At 42.1% G+C, this 18,288-nt stretch overlaps 1 protein-coding gene across 1 annotated transcript in view; it reads right to left on the bottom strand.

Moving 5' to 3' along the window:
* Nucleotides 1–18,288, bottom strand: part of CCSER2 (coiled-coil serine rich protein 2) — a 102,693-nt gene that overhangs the window by 69,845 nt on the left and 14,560 nt on the right. Inside the window, exon 2 of the mRNA XM_018575071.1 lies at nt 1,866–3,240. Coding sequence (XP_018430573.1) covers nt 1,866–3,201 — 1,336 coding nt within the window. The 5' untranslated portion in view covers nt 3,202–3,240. The remainder of the gene's footprint in view (nt 1–1,865; nt 3,241–18,288) is intronic.

Here is an 18,288-nt window from a genome sequence, read left to right as displayed (position 1 = left end):
CCGGAGGGCCCCCCCCCCCCACCCCTCTGTTCCTCCAGAACTCATTGAAGTGACAGACAGGGGAAGGGGTGGGCACAGCTCCTTGAAGCCAAAGCCAGTTGTCAATCAAGAAGCAGGGTGGATCCCAAAAATATTGTTGGGATCTTCCCCACCTGCAGTGCGGCTCTGTGTTGTCAGCATATAGCAGGCAGTAGTCCACTAGATGCTGACTTTTGGGTCACAGGAGGACTTGTACTCCTGTGACCAAAGAGAGAATTAAAACCAAAAAAGTTAGACTAGTTTTCTTTTAAGTTCTTTAAGGCCAGGTTCACACCATTGTCTGAACCAGATGTGCATTGCGTTTTGGTGCTTTTTTTTTTTAGTTTAAAATAGGCTTACAGGTATGGCCCAGTGTGTTTGCATGCGTTTCTATGCATTCCAGACCAGAGAAAATGAGACAAGCATTATTATTTTTTTGTCTGGACCGGAATGGACTGTACTGGTGTGAACAGAGCCCAGAAATACAATTGGGATGCTTTTTTGGTCCGGGGACAATCTGTTCTGGTCTGGACATAATCCCTTTAGGACTTGTTCAACATGTCCGGATCAAGTTGGCCAGAAAAAAAAAAATAATAATTACTGCTATATGCAATTGTTATCAGACTTACTGAAACAAGGAAGGTCTGCAGGCTGGCTGTGCAGGCTGAAAGGGCTGTGTAAATCTCTAATAAATGGATGGAAACAAAACCTTTGGAAGGTTAAAACAGCTTCCATCTATGTAATGGCCTACAAAATCCTTGCACTACAACCGATGTATTTTCTCTGACTTCCTGTTCAAAAGGCAGGCGCCAAACAGAGCAGAAAATTAGGCTAAATCTGCAAACAGGAACAGAGATGTAACTTAACCTACCTGGCGGTATGATTATTTATTTTTTCTTTTCCTTTTTTCGATCTGTTTTCTTTTAACCTCCCGCCGCTTCCGCCCTCCTGCGACGCTCGCAAGGGACGGAACCTGGAAGACGGATGCCGGCATCGGCCGGAGGACACAGTGCGGCTTGAGAGACAAGGTAAGAGACGCTACGCTGTATTCCCGTGTGGGGCTCGGGGTTACCGCTTATGGTGCAGAAAATTAACCCCGAGCCACACTCTGGAATACCGCCAAGGAGGTTAATACCGACAGATTTTAACTAGGGATGCACCGATACCGTTTTTTTTTGGGTTCTGAGTATGAGTACCGATATTTTGCTTTTGGTAGTCGCCGATACTGAGTACCAATACCAGTGCTTCCGCTGGCACAGAGCCGGCTTCCTGGCCAATCAGGAAGCCGGGCAGCGGGTAATAAGCCACAGAGCTTCCCGATTTCCCGGGAAGCCGGCTCCATGCTGGTTGGCCGGGAAACCTGCTTCCAAGCAAATCAGCATGGAGCCGACTTCCCGGGCAATCGGGAAGCCAGGCGGCGAGTAATGACCAGCCTCCCAGCTTCCTGATTGGCCGGCTCCATGTTGATTGGCTGGAAAGCTGGCTTTCCAGTCAATCAGCATCGAGCCGGCTGTTCGGTCAACCAGAAAGGCAGGAGGCGGGTCATTACTCGCCGCCTGGCTTCCTGATTGCTTGGTAAGCAGGCTCCATGTTCCCCTAAAGCACTGCCGGTCACAAGAAATCTTCCTCTGACCGTAAGTTCCAGTATTGTGGAAGGTATCGGAGCATTTGGCCGAGTACGAGTACTCGCCCAAATACTCGGTATCGGCACAGAAACCAATACTAGTATTAATACATCCCTAATATTAACCGATCTTTACTCTGTCCAAAGCAAATGCTTTCGCTGTACTTGGGCTTTAAGGATCATGTGTAATGATAAATTATGGGAAATAAAAAAGTAAATTTACCAGACATATTCATATCAAGCCAGTCATCTATATTATTGCTTATTTTTTGTTTTTCATCTGGTTCAGCCAACGAATGTTGTGTAGGCTTCTCAGGGAATGTCTTCTCTGGTTTTTCCTCAATAATGGTATTATTCACATCTTCCAAGTCTAGAAAATCATCACTAAAATCTTCACTGAAATCATTTTTGTCAGATGACGACAAGGAGGAAATGGAAAGTTCATCAACATCTTCACTGAAATAACTATCTCTGAAGTCTTGCCGTTCTAGATTCTTGCAAGAAGAGAAATGATCAATGTCTAAGTCCTGTTCTTCCCCTTTATGAAGTGGGTCTGTTGCTTGACATGTGCCATTTGACACTAATTCTATTTTGTGGTTTACTAGAGCGACAGAAGATCCTTTTGTTCCATCAGCAATGATCTCCCTGGGGTAGGGTGGCCTGTTTGCTTTTTGTAAGGATGGACGGGTCAATTTGTAACCTAGAGGAGCTGATGCCACAGGACCATTTGTAAAAACGGGTTTCTTTAATCCAGAAGTTAAACCTGTAGAATATCCTGTCCTTGTAAACATAGACTTCATGTGTGGTTCATTACCATTTGACAGACCATACAGCTTTGCAGTCCTGGATTGAAGATCTGGCCGGGTCGGTAAATGCTGCGATTGATGGATTTTCGTCATATCTGTTTCTCTGTGGAGAGAATAAGACCTGGTCAATCCTGTAGCTGGATACTTAGAATTCTGAATAGAGTGTGAAAAGCTCTGGGATCTCCTAACATGGGAGAATGGCTTGTTGTCAGATGTGAAGACATTAGTGGTGAAATTTCTACCTGTAGCAGAATTGGCTCTTGGTCTATATAAGCCAATTGGGGGTTTGACTGTGTAAAATCCATTAGACAGTGGTTTATGTCCACTTGACCCAGGGTAGGAAGTCTTTCCGAACTGGGTACCTTTTGTAAATTTTGTTGAACTAGACAGTACATTGTCACTCAAGTCTTCTTTATGCGACACCAACATGTTGCTTTGCTTGCCAGGTTTTGGGACTCCAGGTCTGTGTGCATCATTCTGCACCATTACCTGGGACGTTTTCTCAATGGCAAAATTAGGAGGTGCTCTAGAAATCTGGTCATTTTGTGGATATCTTGATTTGCTCCAGTTTAAAGGCAATGCAGATGTCCTGTCATGTTCAATGTGCTTTTCGACACTAAAGTTTCCCTTAGCGGATATTCCATTGCAAGTGCCATTTTGTGCCTGTTGCAGAAAGCTTCCTACAGGCTTGGATGTGCCAAATTTCGGTAATTTAGAACCTAGAGAGGCTCGCCGCTGGAACTTGTCTTCCATGGGAGGGCAAGTGCATTGGTATGTTGAATTAATTCAGATCTGCGAAGAAAAAAATACTTTGTTAGTACCTTGCGTGGCAAAAATATTGCACCTATATGTACAACACAGGCTCACTGCAGCAGAAAAATAAGGAAAAATGGAAAATGTATTAATAACAACTGTGATGACGGATGTCCATACTCCTCATCATAAATACGAGTATGTGCTTGGGCCCAGAGGCAGATTTCCATGGTGCAAATCTAGACATTTAGCTCTCAAAACAAAAATCATGCAGGGAATCAACAAATTAGTGGTCCATATAAAGGGGCGCATCATACCAAAATACCTTGAAAACCATTGTAATAATGGTTTTCAAGGTATTTTGGTATGCTGCGCCCCTTTATAAATACTTACCATACATACTTCCAATGCCATAAACATGTAAAGTAACCCTTAATGTTTTATACAGTAGGGTAGGGTTAAAATCCCTGTCATGTTTTTGTCCCCATCTTTGTCCCATTGGGGAGAACTCCCTTCACTTCCGGTCCTGAAGACAAAACAAGAAATGAGAGAAAATCTTTCCAAAGTGAGGGAAAATTCCCTCTAAGGTTAGGTTCACACCTGCACTACACCACACGACACCCCGGGGGCCGCGCGATCGTGTGCTAATGCACACAGTGATTGCCGCGCAGACTTATTGATTTCAATGGGGTGACATCCGCACAGCAATCGCTAAAAAAAAGGTACCTTTTTTGTGACATACGATGCACGGCTGGCTTTACTTGCACGATCCACCTTGCATGGGAAACCGCGGGATTAGAAAATGATGGCGCCCACAGCGTTATCGGTTCACACCTTGGTGACTCCTGACCGTGCGGCAATCGTGCACAAAACCGTGCGGATTACTGCGTGGTCAGGAGTTGCCTAGGTGTGAACCTAGCCTTAGGGAGCTGCAACAAGCATCCCCATTATAAGACTAATCTTCTAATTCGCCTCTATTCCTGCAGAGGTGACAACTCAAATTGTAATATTTTCTTCACTATAAATCCCGGTGACAATGGTCACTTGCGCATACAGAGATGATTAATCTCCCCAGGGGGTGACATAGCAATGTGAACCCGACAGTTGTCCTCCATTGTGTTCCGCAGTGTTTTTTTGCAAAGAGTAAGGCTGGTTCTTGTGCGTAAGATGTGTAACAAAACGCTCCAAAAACATTAGAAAACATCTCTGTTGCACATTTACAGCAATTCCCATTGAAGCCTATAAAGCCAAATGCGAAGAAATCTGCAGAAAAGTAGATGATGTGCTTTTTGCAGCGACATGCGTTTTCCTATAGGCAAAAGGATGCTCAGATGCTATTGAAAATAACGGAAATCCTCTGTTTGAGCATTGAAGTGCTTAGCCCTTTCAGCTACAAAATGCCTAGTTGTGAAGAGGGGCTTAGTGACCCTATATTATTCAATTACTAAAACATACCTTATAGAGTTCATTTGGTACACATTTTTTTTTTTATTATTCATAAGATCCTAGGTTTAATTTATTCAGCTAAATGTATGTCTTGTATATACCAGAAGTACCCCTTGGGCTGTATGCATCACAAGATGATAAACTGACATTTAAAGCGAATGTCATCTTTAGAAAATCAGCATTTTTATTTTGTCTCGGCAGCATTTTGACTGCATGCAAGGCTGCAACACTTATGTATTCTCTATAATAGTACTAAACCTCTTTCTACTTCATATACAGATGAATACACATTTGATGAGCATGCATACACACATTGGTGTCATTTGAACACGCATTGTATATAGATAAATAGTTCAAAGGAAAGGAGATGGACTTAATTAGGAATTAACGTATTGTAGGTACGGAGTGCTGCAGTACAGGAGTACAGGGAGCCCAATTGGTATGCACAGTAAGCCAAGTATAGCGTTTCCACGTTTATATCCACAATATTTGTCAAAAAAATAAATAAAAATAGGACCAACAACATCCCCAATTTGCAACTGTGCCCTAAAGAACTCTGGACTTCTGCACTGCTCTCTGCAGGCTGTCTCCTCCTTCACTTCAGCAATGGCATGTCCCTCGGCGTCCTCACATCTTATACATTGTATAGAACATGATGACTCAACATGATCTTAGACCGCCAGAGTGCAGGGGGAGCAAGGCTGAAAGGATCAGTCTAACAACCAGCCAACTCCAAGGTTCAGGTGAGTATAACTTTTTTTTCTCTTCCCTAGACAAAAACGAGCACTTAACCCTTGCAGTGCGAGTGCAGTCGCACTGCAAAGTTTATGATTATTTATGCCCAGAGTTTCAATGTAAAGCCAGGCTGCTTCTTCAAAGTTAATAGACTGTTTAACAACCTTGGCCTACCAGCTGTTGTGAACCTACAAATCTCATTGCAATACAGAGGCATGACTCCTAGAAGCAAAGGCATGATGGGACTTGTTGTTTCACCACAGCAGGAGAGCCAAGGAAGCCAACCCATGGCTTAGAACAATAAACACAGTATGTGATCTCTATGGAGTACGATAGTCTATTAAACTACTGCATAAAAACGCAAGTATGTTCTTATACTGTAAAGTTTAGCTACTATCCATTAATGAGTAACCTGAACGATCTGTTCATTAGTGCTGTGAAAAGGTTTTAGTTCAAACAACTTTAAAAAATGTCAACACTTTGATCATTTGTTGCCTATCAGTTTAACAAGGGATTTAAAACGGCTACGCTTAAAACACCTTATTTTAAACAAGTGAACAGTCATCCGTCAGATTTGGTTTTACTAGGGCTGCTACATGACAACATTTAATGCACCAGCTTAAATTTCTCAACAGCTTAAAGAAAATGATGTAAACTTATTAACATGGTTTGTACTGAGCCCAAATGTAATCTATTCTATAAAACTGAAGGCTGTGAACTGAAGAGATGGTTAGTTTAATATTCTAACATGGACCAGATTAAGGATACTGTATTTTTTGTTTTAGGTTATACCTAGTGAGTTTCCATGAGGAGTGCTAACATGAGGTCTGTTTTACTGCAAGGCTAAGGTTCTAATATCTCAGTTACAACCCTCGCCGTCAAATGTAGTGTGAACAGAAAGTAGATCTATTGCCATCCTCTTGCATAATGCAGATCACCCCATATAAATATGTATAAAACCTAAAGAAAATTGAAAAGCCAAATGTCATACAATATTTCATTGGCAACAAAACATTTCTTCCAGTTCTAGTGCATGTCTGACATTGCCAGGTACCTGAACAGGTAAATTAGTAACCAAGGAAATCACGCTATTCTACCTATAATTTTATTACGATTGTGGGAACGTGCGTTGAGCTACTCGATATCCCTGCTATGGGCTGCAAATTAGCTTTGCATATTTCCAATGTTATATTTTACTACCAGCTAAAGTAGTGTGCAATGCAGACGTTTCATGACATTCATCCAAACCTGGTCTGTTCTCAGCATACAAAGAATCACATTTAAAAGGGATTCAATGGCTCAAATGATTATCCCAATACAATGGCTACAAGCTAACAGGCAGCACTGAGCACTTTTTCACACAAATGTTCCAATTATTTCTGCCTTATTCAAGCTGTGTTCATACAACTTCAATGGCTAGTTAAATAATTCAAACACACACTATCTGCAACTAAACTGCCCATGTAACATAACCCCAATGTAAAATATAAATTTAATGCGACCACAAACGTGAATAGTTTTTAAAAAAAAATTTTATCCAACATACCAACAGTGCAAGACTTAGCCTACAGCAAAAACATAGACCTGCATTTGTCTCATGTTTCTGTCACCAGGGTTCCACGATAACTAAAGAGCACCATATTAACTCCAGAATACGCTTTATACATTGAGCCTCCTGAGAAACAACAGCACAGGTTGCTGGTATTCACAAGATACTAGAATAAGTCCTCAAGATGGTAAGCTACTAGACCTAGATCTCTGCAAAATCATGCAGAAACCACTAGACCTAGATCTCTGCCAATGCATGCAGAAGCCACTAGACCTAGATTTCTGCCAAATGCATGCAGAAGCCACTAGACCTAGATCTCTGCCAAATGCATGCAGAAGCTACTAGACCTAGATCTCTGCCAAATGCATGCAGAAGCCACTAGACCTACATCTCTGCCAATGCATGGAGAAGCTACTAGACCTAGATCTCTGCCAATGCATGCAGAAGCTACTAGACCTAGATCTCTGCCAATGCATGCAGAAGCTACTAAACCTAGATCTCTGCCAATACATGCAGAAGCTACTAGACCTAGATCTCTGCCAATGCATGCAGAAGCTACTAGACCTAGATCTCTGCCAATGCATGCAGAAGCTACTAGACCTAGATCTCTGCCAATGCATGCAGAAGCTACTAGACCTAGATCTCTGCCAATGCATGCAGAAGCTACTAGACCTAGATCTCTGCCAAATGCATGCAGAAGCCACTAGACCTAGATCTCTGCCAAATGCATGCAGAAGCCACTAGACCTAGATCTCTGCCAATCAATGCAGAAGCTACTAGACCGAGATCTCTGCCAATGCATGACAGACCTTCAGTAAAGTCTTGGTAGACGTGTTGGACCATGTTAAAATCAGTTTGGCATGTTCTAACAGTGTGGACTTACATGTTTCCCAGAGAAGTCGTCTTACCAAGTTAGCCTTTGAGGAGAATGGGGACACCATCAGAACAGTCCAACGTTAAAAAGATTGTTGAATTTACAGAACACCACAAGAACTGAAGCAGATGAAACTCATATTTTGTAGTAAACTTTTGCACAAATGTGTTGGTGTGGTTACAAATGCCTGCAATCAAGGATGGTGCTGAAACGTGGTCGTGATAAACACATTCTTCACTCAGAAGCACTTTATTGTATTGTTATACTAATTGCATACAGCATAGCAAATACATTAAAATCAACGTTCCAGAACTAGTGCATCATAACCCTTTAACAAGGTCCATAACGTCGAACTTTGGTAACACCCACAAACCACAGTAATGCATATCCTTAAGAAGGCAGAATCAATACAGCAAAGTCCATATTGTATGAGAACATAATAGAGAAAACAGTCAATACACAGCAAAAAGCAGGAAGGATGTGCCAGCTCTATGCGTGTACCAACAAGAAGACTCACAAAGACGCATTGTTTGGTACGTCTAGACAGATCTTAAGAACAATGCAAAAAAAAAAGTCTCTAATTAGGACAACTAATAAAACTAATCTGAAGTCAAAAACGATTTGGCATAGCTAAAAACACAACTATTTATGAATCCTGAACTTCTATAACAAATCTTTGTGCAGCTTTCAGCAACTATTAAATGTGAAGATTACACAAGTTTACACATCTACTTTTAGGGTAGAAGACAAACACAGGAGACGATTACCCTGCACACTGATATGGACTCATTCACAAGGTCTAAACTAATCACCTCTGAAGCCAGATTTCTCTGCCTGTACTAGCAGATCCTTCACTTGTTTCAAAACAAATGTAATCTCCTAGAGCTGCCGAGTACACCTAGAATGGATACACCGATTGCTCAAAGGCCAAAAACTAAATTATAGAGCTGAAACTATCAATTCTGGAAAAAGGTAAAGTCCTAAGGTACAACTCCATCAATGTCAAATATTATCTCTTACACAAGAGACATACTTATCCTGTTTTGGGTTGCGAGTGATGAACACCACAATACTATGAAGTACGATTGGCTTCTGTTTCCCATCTCATTTCAGCTTTTATTTGCCAAGGCTTTTATGGATTAGTCCCTTCTGGTTCTATAATGTATTTACAAAAGCTATAGCCGTCTACCATGTTTAAGCCTTTACTAATCGTGTCAATAAAAGTCACTAACATGCAAATAAAACTGCAGATCAAATACTTGAAATGCTTACTTGCAGTGTCTCTCCTTTTCATAAACTATCTTGTATTCACTTGTAATGGGTCTTGGAACTTGCTCTGACTTCTGCAGAGCTGGGACCAACGTAACAAAGGCTACCATCAGTAACACTACATGTTCGGGCCTGTCTGAAGTTTGCTAGAAGAGCATTTGGATGATCCAGAAGAGGATTGGGAGAATGTCATATGGTCAGATGAAACCAAAATAGAACTATTTGGTAGAAACACAACTCGTCGTGTTTGGAGGAGAGAGAATGCTGAGTTGCATCCAAAGAACACCATACCTACTGTGAGTCATTCCCTAGAACAACTACAATTTCCTCTTACTCCTACCATGCCATAGCCCATCCTCCTCTGGGTATGTCTAATTACTGGTTGTGCTGATCCAGCTCGCTCATCCCTCCATATAAAACCTTTTATATAGCAGCGAGAGGAGGAGCAACAGGGAATACACCTGAGTGACAGCTCTGAGTCTGCTGACATCACATCCAAGATGAGTCTTTTACAGGTACCTGTCTGACTACGTTAAATGTGCATATATTCTTATGGGAATATTGTTGCCAATATAAATATGGCAACAGGGTCTCTTTAAAGAGCGTGTTTCTAGTCTTCCTATGGGCATGTCACACGAGCAATTCTGGCGCTGGCTACAACCATCAAGATGTTGCTCCATTGCTGCATCCTCAATATGAGCGAGATTCTGTATCCATATGTCCGTAGGAAAAATCTTTCAGAAAATTCAACAATACCACCAGATACTTGACAAATGTAGCTCCTTAGCTAGTTCACACCAGAACTGCAGCATGAACCACATGGGTTTGCACAGCTGCGGTGAGTTTTGCCGTGATTTTACCGCAATTGATACGTTTCTTTGCTTAAAATGGGATTTCAGGTGCGTTCCAGTGCACTTGCATGCGTTTTGATCCGTTCTGTTGCGATCCAATGCGCCTAAAATAGGGCAAGCAGTATTGTTTCTGACTGCATCGGAACATACTGTAATGGTGTGAACAGAGCACAAGAAAACCCATAGGAAAACATTGAGATGCATTTTTGATGCAGCTCAATAACAGAACGGACTGCATCTGGTGTGAACTAGCTCCGAGGCCTCGTTTACACCAGACAGTGCGTTCCGGCCCGATTCTGGCTGGAACACACTGCATCGCATTGCGGCCGGCTCACTATATTGTTGGGGTAGGAGGGGGCGTGGCGGTCCATTGAAGTGAATGGCACCGTAGCCATGCCCTCCAGCCGCAATGCGATCAGCCTCATGGGAACACAAGGCACATCAATGCCTGTGGTTCGGACCGAACAAAATGCTGTAAGCACTGTTTTGTTCGGACCAGACCGCAGGCATTGAGGTGCCTTGTGTCCCCATACGGCCGGAGGGCGTGGCTACGGTGCCATTCACTTCAATGAACCGCTACGCCCCCTCCTACCGCAACAACATAGTGAGCCGGCCGCAATGCGATGCAGTGCGTTCCGGCCAGAACACACTGTCTGGTGTGAACGAGGCCTTAGATTTTTTTTTTCTTTTTTTTTTTTTAATCACTACAGTCAAAAATTATTGTCGATTTGACCCCATTAATTATAAGAAAATCGAATTTATTTTGAAAAAATGTTACTGGTTTATGGCCAGCTGTGCAGAAATCTGATTCAAGTAGACGATACACAGGTATACTGTAATCAAATAATGTCAGCTCTCCCATATACTGTGTAAAATGTGCTTGTGAATAGGTATGAACCTAGCTAGCAGTCTAAAGAATTTAAGGGAGAGGCAAACACATGGCTAGGGTAAAGGGTGTTTCCAATGGAGTAGTAATCATGACAATGATTTCATAGTTTCAGTTATACACGGCTAGTCATCTAATTAAAATTACATAAACTTTGCAAGCAAGCACAATATGACAGAATTAATTGCACGTCAGGGTTAAAAGACATATTGTCCTAGTGTTTGTATCTATTTACATAATGCTCATCAATATATATCTAACAAATGATACATAAGAAGCACTTCAATAAAAAAAAGCATTACTACGGAACTAGCTGCACCTAACCTCCATTCATTTTGTCATGTGTTTTACACAGCGCCACACTTATTTTCAATGGTGCCCGTTCCTCCTAAACGGTGTCAAAAACAGTAAATGAGCTGTAGGGCCCATTCACACAATGTCCGAACCAGATCTGCACACGTTTCTTTCAGGTTCGTTTCAGTGCATCTGTATGCGTTTTTGATGCATTTACACTCGTCTTGGTACGTTCCAGACCGGAAAAAATAGGGCATGCAATAATTTTTTTGCCCTACACTGGAATGGACCGCACTGGTTTGAACAGAGTCCAGAAATACAATGGGATGAATTTTAGGTGCAGAAACAAAAAACAAACATTCTGGTCCTGATCTGGTCCGCACACGGTGTGAATGGGCCCTTATTCAGGCAGCATCGCATGTTTTTGATCCTAAAAACTTCAATGGGAGTGGCTGAAAAATGCAGGTGTGCTCCTAACAACCATCTTCTCCTATTAGTAACTAGCTATCCACTGGCGAAAAGAAGAATGCTCAAGCCTGAGAACTGCACGAAAAACACGCAAAAAATGTTCAAAATCGCCTTAAAATGCTCATGCTCAGGTGTGAATGGGTCAAGTCAATGTGTTCAGCATGCCAGCAGGCACTAGGAGATAAAAGCTCTTATCTACACTAACTTCCCGCTCAATCACCCATGCAAAAAACAGTACTTCTGTGTATTTAACTACATGCCACTTCTACAGCCTCATAGAATGCAGTGCTCAATGCCTAATCATTATCAAGAAACCAGTAGGTATTTTTTTTTAGAAGTTCTTACCAGAATAATTGTTGTATGCTAGTTACTCAAATTATTCATGCAATAGGTTGGTATGACAGCCACGTAACTAGCATTTTCAGAATGAGCAGTTAATGTCAGCCTTCATATATTTTTTTTTAGAAAAGGTTCCCTTTAATATTGCTACCTTAAAGTGAAATGGTGCTTTTCCTTTAATCCAATGTATGTAAAGCTGCAAACCAAAAGGTATGGGTATCATGAGGTTTAGACGAGGCACACAGGCCTATCATTAAAACTCATTTATTTCATACAGTTTTAAAACAAGGTTTCCAGTTTAAAAATTAGAGGGGGAGGCTAGTAGACGAGGCACAGGATTCATATAGGGGCTGTTTTTGTTATAGTATGTAAAGTTGCACTCAACAGCCAGGACCTCTATGTAAAAAAAAATTACAATTTTACAAGCATGACATGATCCACAGGCTCTGACATGTTTTGCCTAAGAGGCTTAATTATAGAGACTGAGAAAGATCCAAACATAAAGGGTTTTAACCAGTTTCCAACACACGTGTGGGCAATGTCATACTCACCTCCCTGCAGGATGCAGTATTGTGTTTTTTCTTTGCTAATCCTCTAATATAGAAGAAGTGAAGCAGTGGTGTCTCAACATATAGGCCCTCAAAAAGGTAAATCTATTCCATCTTCTTTTACAGGTTGTGGATTGTGCACAGGTGTGTCGTGGTGAAGACCCTCAAACTTACAGCAAATGAAAAGAACTAGGAACCTAAAATCAGAGGAATTGTCCCCCTATCATCCCTGAAAGACATAAGAAACCTTTCTCCAGAGTCCAGCATCAGATTAAAAGGTGCCCACAAACCTTGCGATTATCGTACGATAATCGTGGGAAATCCCGCGATCGTACGATAATCGCAAGGTGTGTGGAAGGCGTGCGACCGTTTCTACTGTAGGGTCGCACGACTTTCGTCTTACGAACATGTTCGAAAACCAGCCGAGAATCGTACGATTTTCGGCCGGTTTGTGGCATGATCGTAAGATAATTGCCGCACAGGCCGGTGTGGGGGGCGGGCTTGCAATGATCCCAAGTATGATTTGCCTGTTCACGATGGGCAGAACGTACGTTTTTTTAATTACATTACAACCATCGCAAGACAAAAGTCTTGCGATGGTTGTAAGGTCTATGGGCACCTTTAGAAAGACTGAGCCTTTAAAGTGACAGTAAATTCTGGAGTTAAATCTTAGAAATAGATTGAAGTACCTTAAATATTAACAAAAATGTATCTTATTTGTGTAGATCCTCAAATCATCTCTAAATTGGTGCAGACACTGTCCTTCCTTCTGGAGGTTGAATATTTTTGTACCCCATGGTCCCCTTGTGTTGTAAAGTACCACCATTCCAAGTTCACTCCTGTGATGGACTACAATCTCACGTTTAATTTACCAATTTGTATTGTATTACTCCAGAAGGAAGGACAGTGTCAGCAAAAATTCAGAGATGATTCTACAGGTGAGTGGTACACAAAGAAGATACATTTTTTGTTAATAGTTAAAGGTACTTGAATGCATTTCTAAGGTTTGACTCCTGAGTTTAGTGTCACTTTAAACAAAAGGTTACAGATAAGTCACAGATTTACATAGCTGGTCAGTCAACAAAAGCAAGAGCTCCATCAGGAGGTCCTCTATCATCATAGCTGCCTTTTTTCCACCCACCGTACAGTTTTAGGAGATTCTAAACCTGTACTTGGTTTCTCCACAATATACAATACATAAACATCTAAAAAGGTCAGTGGAACCCTCTTAAGGCTACAGAAGATATGTAGACCTGGGAACTACAGAGATATAGCCACTAAAGTACCCTAAAGTTACAAGAGACACACTACCATGATTTACAGCAAGAGCTCATTCCCATCTGGGCCATCAGCTGCGGTTTGTTTAGTGCACATGCGTTAATGTGCCCTGTGTTATGGCAGCCTGTTCATTGCAATGCACTGCTCTATGCAACACAACAGGTCAAAAATTGCACCTGCTGCATATTATGGAGGTGTGTTGGGGTGCCATTCAAAATAAACCAATGCCATAACATGTAAACTACAGCAAGAAGTGGATGAAAAGGCCCTAACAGACAAAAATAAGAATTATTTTGGATAGACCGGTGCTTTAAAAAAATAATAATTAGTAATGAGAGAAATACGCCTGTGGCCATTTCCAACATCCCTCTGAAAACACAAGTTGCCTGACTGTTATGCTATCCAGGTTAGACCAGGAACAAGTATTCACATCAGCCAAGTCAGAGTAAAGTCATATGTCTATCTAAATACTTGTTCTGTGTGACTGGGAAACTCTTATACTTTTTATATTCAGAACACAACCATTTCTCTCTCAGCTGATCAACACTTCAGCAAACATTTTCCTCATGAAAATGTAAACAAAACAAACGAAACAAACACTCTGTACAGCGGAACCATTTGCAAAGTATTATCTGAGAAAAGAAACTGATGACTGTATTAAGCTGGACAATCTGATCTCTAGTCTTATTTTCCAAAATAAATAACCTAGTCATTATGAAAATACAACTAAACGACTGTCTAAATAAATCCCAAATCCAGTTACTGTGTTATGCACAAGGCTCATAAAGTAAACGGAAAACGTCCTTTACCTTCCCCGACTGAGCCAAATCCTCCTTCATTTGCGTCTCACATGCACCCCCTTGCGGTGGGTGGGATTCAGCAACAGATGCAGTGTTGTCACTCTAGGAAGCAGTGGCTAGTTACTGACTGACAAGGCCCTGGCTTGCGAATCAGCAGTCACCATGCTTATAGCCACGCACCTAGCTGCTTTTGTCATGCCACTGTATTGCAAGCAGACAGAATCTAGGAGAGTGACAATTCTGCTCTGAATCTCACAGCAGTGCAGCAATGTTGCTACACCATCACAGGAAGCTGCATTAGGTTAACTTTATAGGCAGGTTCAACAGGTATTTGTTGGACTTTGCAGTGGGACTAAGAGAAAACTCGATGTATGAATGCACCGCAGGGTCAATTATCCAGTTTTATGAAAAGTCTACTTTAAAAAGGGGTTCCAAGCAGGTACATCTGAATGGTGGCCGAGAGGCAGCAAGTCTGCGTATGTTAACCTGGGGTTTTAAAATGTCAGTACTACAACCATGGGCATGTCTGCGAAAAAATCTATATATCTATAGATATATACAGTGGGGCAAAAAAGTATTTAATCAGCCACCAATTGTGCAAGTTCTCCCAAGGTGACAGGAACAATAAATAATTAAGCAGGAGTTCCCATATACCATGCCAACTCATTCTGGAAGCAACCTAATGGTGTACTACAATTTCCTAGAAAAAAAGAAAAAAAGTGTGAAACTACGGTAAACTAGGTTGCATTCCCTGGCTTTAATTTTTTTTCCCCAGCTGTGTCCCTTGGCTGCCCCAACAGACAGTGCTGACTGGGCAGCATACACATCCCCAGCTGTGCCCCTTGTTGCTGGCTGGGCAGCATACACATCTCCAGCTGTGCCCCTTGTTGCTGGCTGGGCAGCATACACATCCCCAGCTGTGCCCCTTGTTGCTGGCTGGGCAGCATACACATCTCCAGCTGTGCCCCTTCTCCTCCCCAAACAGACATTGCTGGCTGGGCAGCATACACATGCCCAGCTGTGCCCCTTGTCCTCCCCCAACATCCTGGCTGGCTGGCTGGGCCGCATACACATACCCAGGTGTGCCCCTTGTCGTCCTCCCCCCAACATCCTGACTTTAAATGTATTTCTGACTGGGGCATATATTTAAAGCAGAACTTTGGTGATGTTTTTTAATAAAGCCCCTCATATTAAAAACAAAACAAAAACATTTAAAGATAACACCAATCGGGAGTACACAAAACTTCAAATCAGTATAATACATATGAATAAGTTTATATTTGTACCCTAATGTAGTGTGTCTCGCCTTTCTCAACTTCCAGACGGTCAAAGGTCACCTGACTACCTGACCTAACACGCTGCACACTCAGAAGCTGAGAAACGTTGTCATGGCAACATCCGTCACCCTTTGGGTTTGTTTTACATATACTTCACTATAAAGTTCAAGTGAAAAATTTGCTTTAGTTTTTAAAGCTGAATTTCACAGAAAACAAATACCTTCACCGTTGTAGTGGGTCCCCCATGTTAGCTGCTCTTTTTGCTGAGTCCTTTCCTCTTTTGGGGATAATGAACAAAGTGATAATACTTATCTTGCTCCTTGTTCCCACAGGCTTGTTCACGTTGTGTGAACGGTTTCCTCAAAGCCTCTTCACTTGGCTGCCCGACCAGTCGCAGATCACCAACATCATACCATACAATGCAGGATCAGTAGCCCCACATTGAATCAGAGAGCAGAGTAGGGTATCAGCTGCTGGGGGAGGAAAAGGGAAGTGCATCACCTTATTCATCACCCCCTAGGCAAAAACAAGCAGGAAGCCCCTGCACTGGGGAGGGGGACCTTCTGCTGGGGTAATGGTTTTTCATCCCTGGAGTTGAGCTTTAAAAAGGTTCAGGCTCCAGGGCTGCCATCCCAATACTGGCTTCACTACCCATTGTGCCACTGACCTAGCACCAGCATGCAGGACAGTACAGGCGTTCCCAAACTTCAATAACGGCCTGCTTGTTTCTGGTCAGTGACTTGCTAAGTGGTAAACCCAGGATCAGAATGACAGCACATTCTTCTAACCAAGTCGGAAATGACAGCTCCGTATTTCCAAGTTCCCTGTAAACTACGAATGTTCACCGATTTTTCATTACTTGAAACAATGAACCTTATTCTACAATTTACATATTTAACAAATCCCTACAGGTAAACTTTGCTCACTTGATATGAAAGTCCCTCGAATTAAATATACATGTTACAACAATAAGCAGAAGCAAACTATTTCAAGAACACAGTAAAGAGCAACAAGATTCACCAGTACTGTAGAATAAAAAGAAAACTGAACATATTATTTACGCATGAAAGAATATCATCTGGCTAAGCACATGTTGTCTGCAAGAGTTAACTATTAACTGTCTAGTGGAGAGAAATTGCAAGATTTAGTCTCTCCAGCTCATGCAAACACATATAAAATCCTTTATTGCCTGCAGATTTCTGAATGCTAGCCATAAAGATGATCTGGATGAATTTTCTGGCTTGACCTACTTTTCTCCAAACACACAAAATCAATCATGGAACGATATGAAATATAGTGCAACATATTTCTATTACCTTTCTTTTAATTCAGCTGCAAGACAAACGGCCTTCATCCGTATCCTGGCCTTCACAATCTAATTCTGAGACGTTTATAAAAAATGCATTCCCTCCCTGTAAAGTACAAGACATAGAGCAGAGTCATCCTCCTCATGATAAATAGTTAATGCAGAGCACAGGTTGAAGGCGAGTCCTTTGTGAGCTGATGTTTTGCAATGACACATCCTCAGGCCTATGAGGTATCTGCTATAGCTGCAGCACCACACACACGTCAGACTCATCAAAGTCCCAGCCCTCCTGCAATACAACTGGAAACACTCACTGGATTATATCATTGGCTGCACAGTCACGCCACAGTGTACTGGATCAATCGTGAAATCAGAATAGTCGGTCATTTGTTGAAACCACCATTATGGATTGACTTTGCAAACAAAACACAATGTAAAATGACACTCAAGCAAGCCCAGTTATTACCCAGTATCAAAAACAATACATAACATAAGGTTTGCTTTTGTTCTGTCTAAAAGTTAGACGTATTTCCAATCTACTTTCAGAAAAAGCAATTATTCCTATAAAAATTGTACTATTAATCGGGCCCCTGTGCCTCTAACAACCAAATACCTATGAGAGAATGAAGGTCACGTTCACACATGCAAATGAGACCGATCGCATGAGTCTCACAAACTCATCCATGAGACTCGTGGGATCTGCTGAGGGCAAGAAGCGCAGTAAAACCCAAAGACATCTGCCCATACAGCCCCTGCAGCTGTTCGCAAGTAATGCATGGCCTGCGATTACCTGACGATGATGCACCATGTGCAAGTAACTGCAGGTTGTGATTACTTGCAAACAGCCTGGGGAACAGCTGCAAGAGGTGGCATCTGTCACTGGAATATACAGCACCTCCCACCCGTAGCAGACTCGTGCAATTGGCACCATTCGCAGGTGTGAATGGGGCCTTAAAAGAGAACTATGGGGTAAGTGTTTTTCCTCATAGTTCTCTTAACATACATATACTAGCGTCCTCCCGTGGCCCAAAGCTCAGTATATAGCGAGCTTCAGCTCGCGGTATACCGAGACCGCCGCAGCCGGGACGGATCCTGACATTACTGTCAAGATCCACCCAGCTGTGTGAATGACAGCTGACTCTGCCTATCTAGGGGCAGAGCCAGCTG

This window comes from Nanorana parkeri, unplaced genomic scaffold (genome assembly GCF_000935625.1).
Source record: "Nanorana parkeri isolate BGI_ZX_2015 unplaced genomic scaffold, ASM93562v1 scaffold51, whole genome shotgun sequence".
Taxonomy (NCBI): Eukaryota; Metazoa; Chordata; class Amphibia; order Anura; family Dicroglossidae; genus Nanorana; species Nanorana parkeri.
This window is presented reverse-complemented; position numbering and strand designations above follow the sequence as displayed.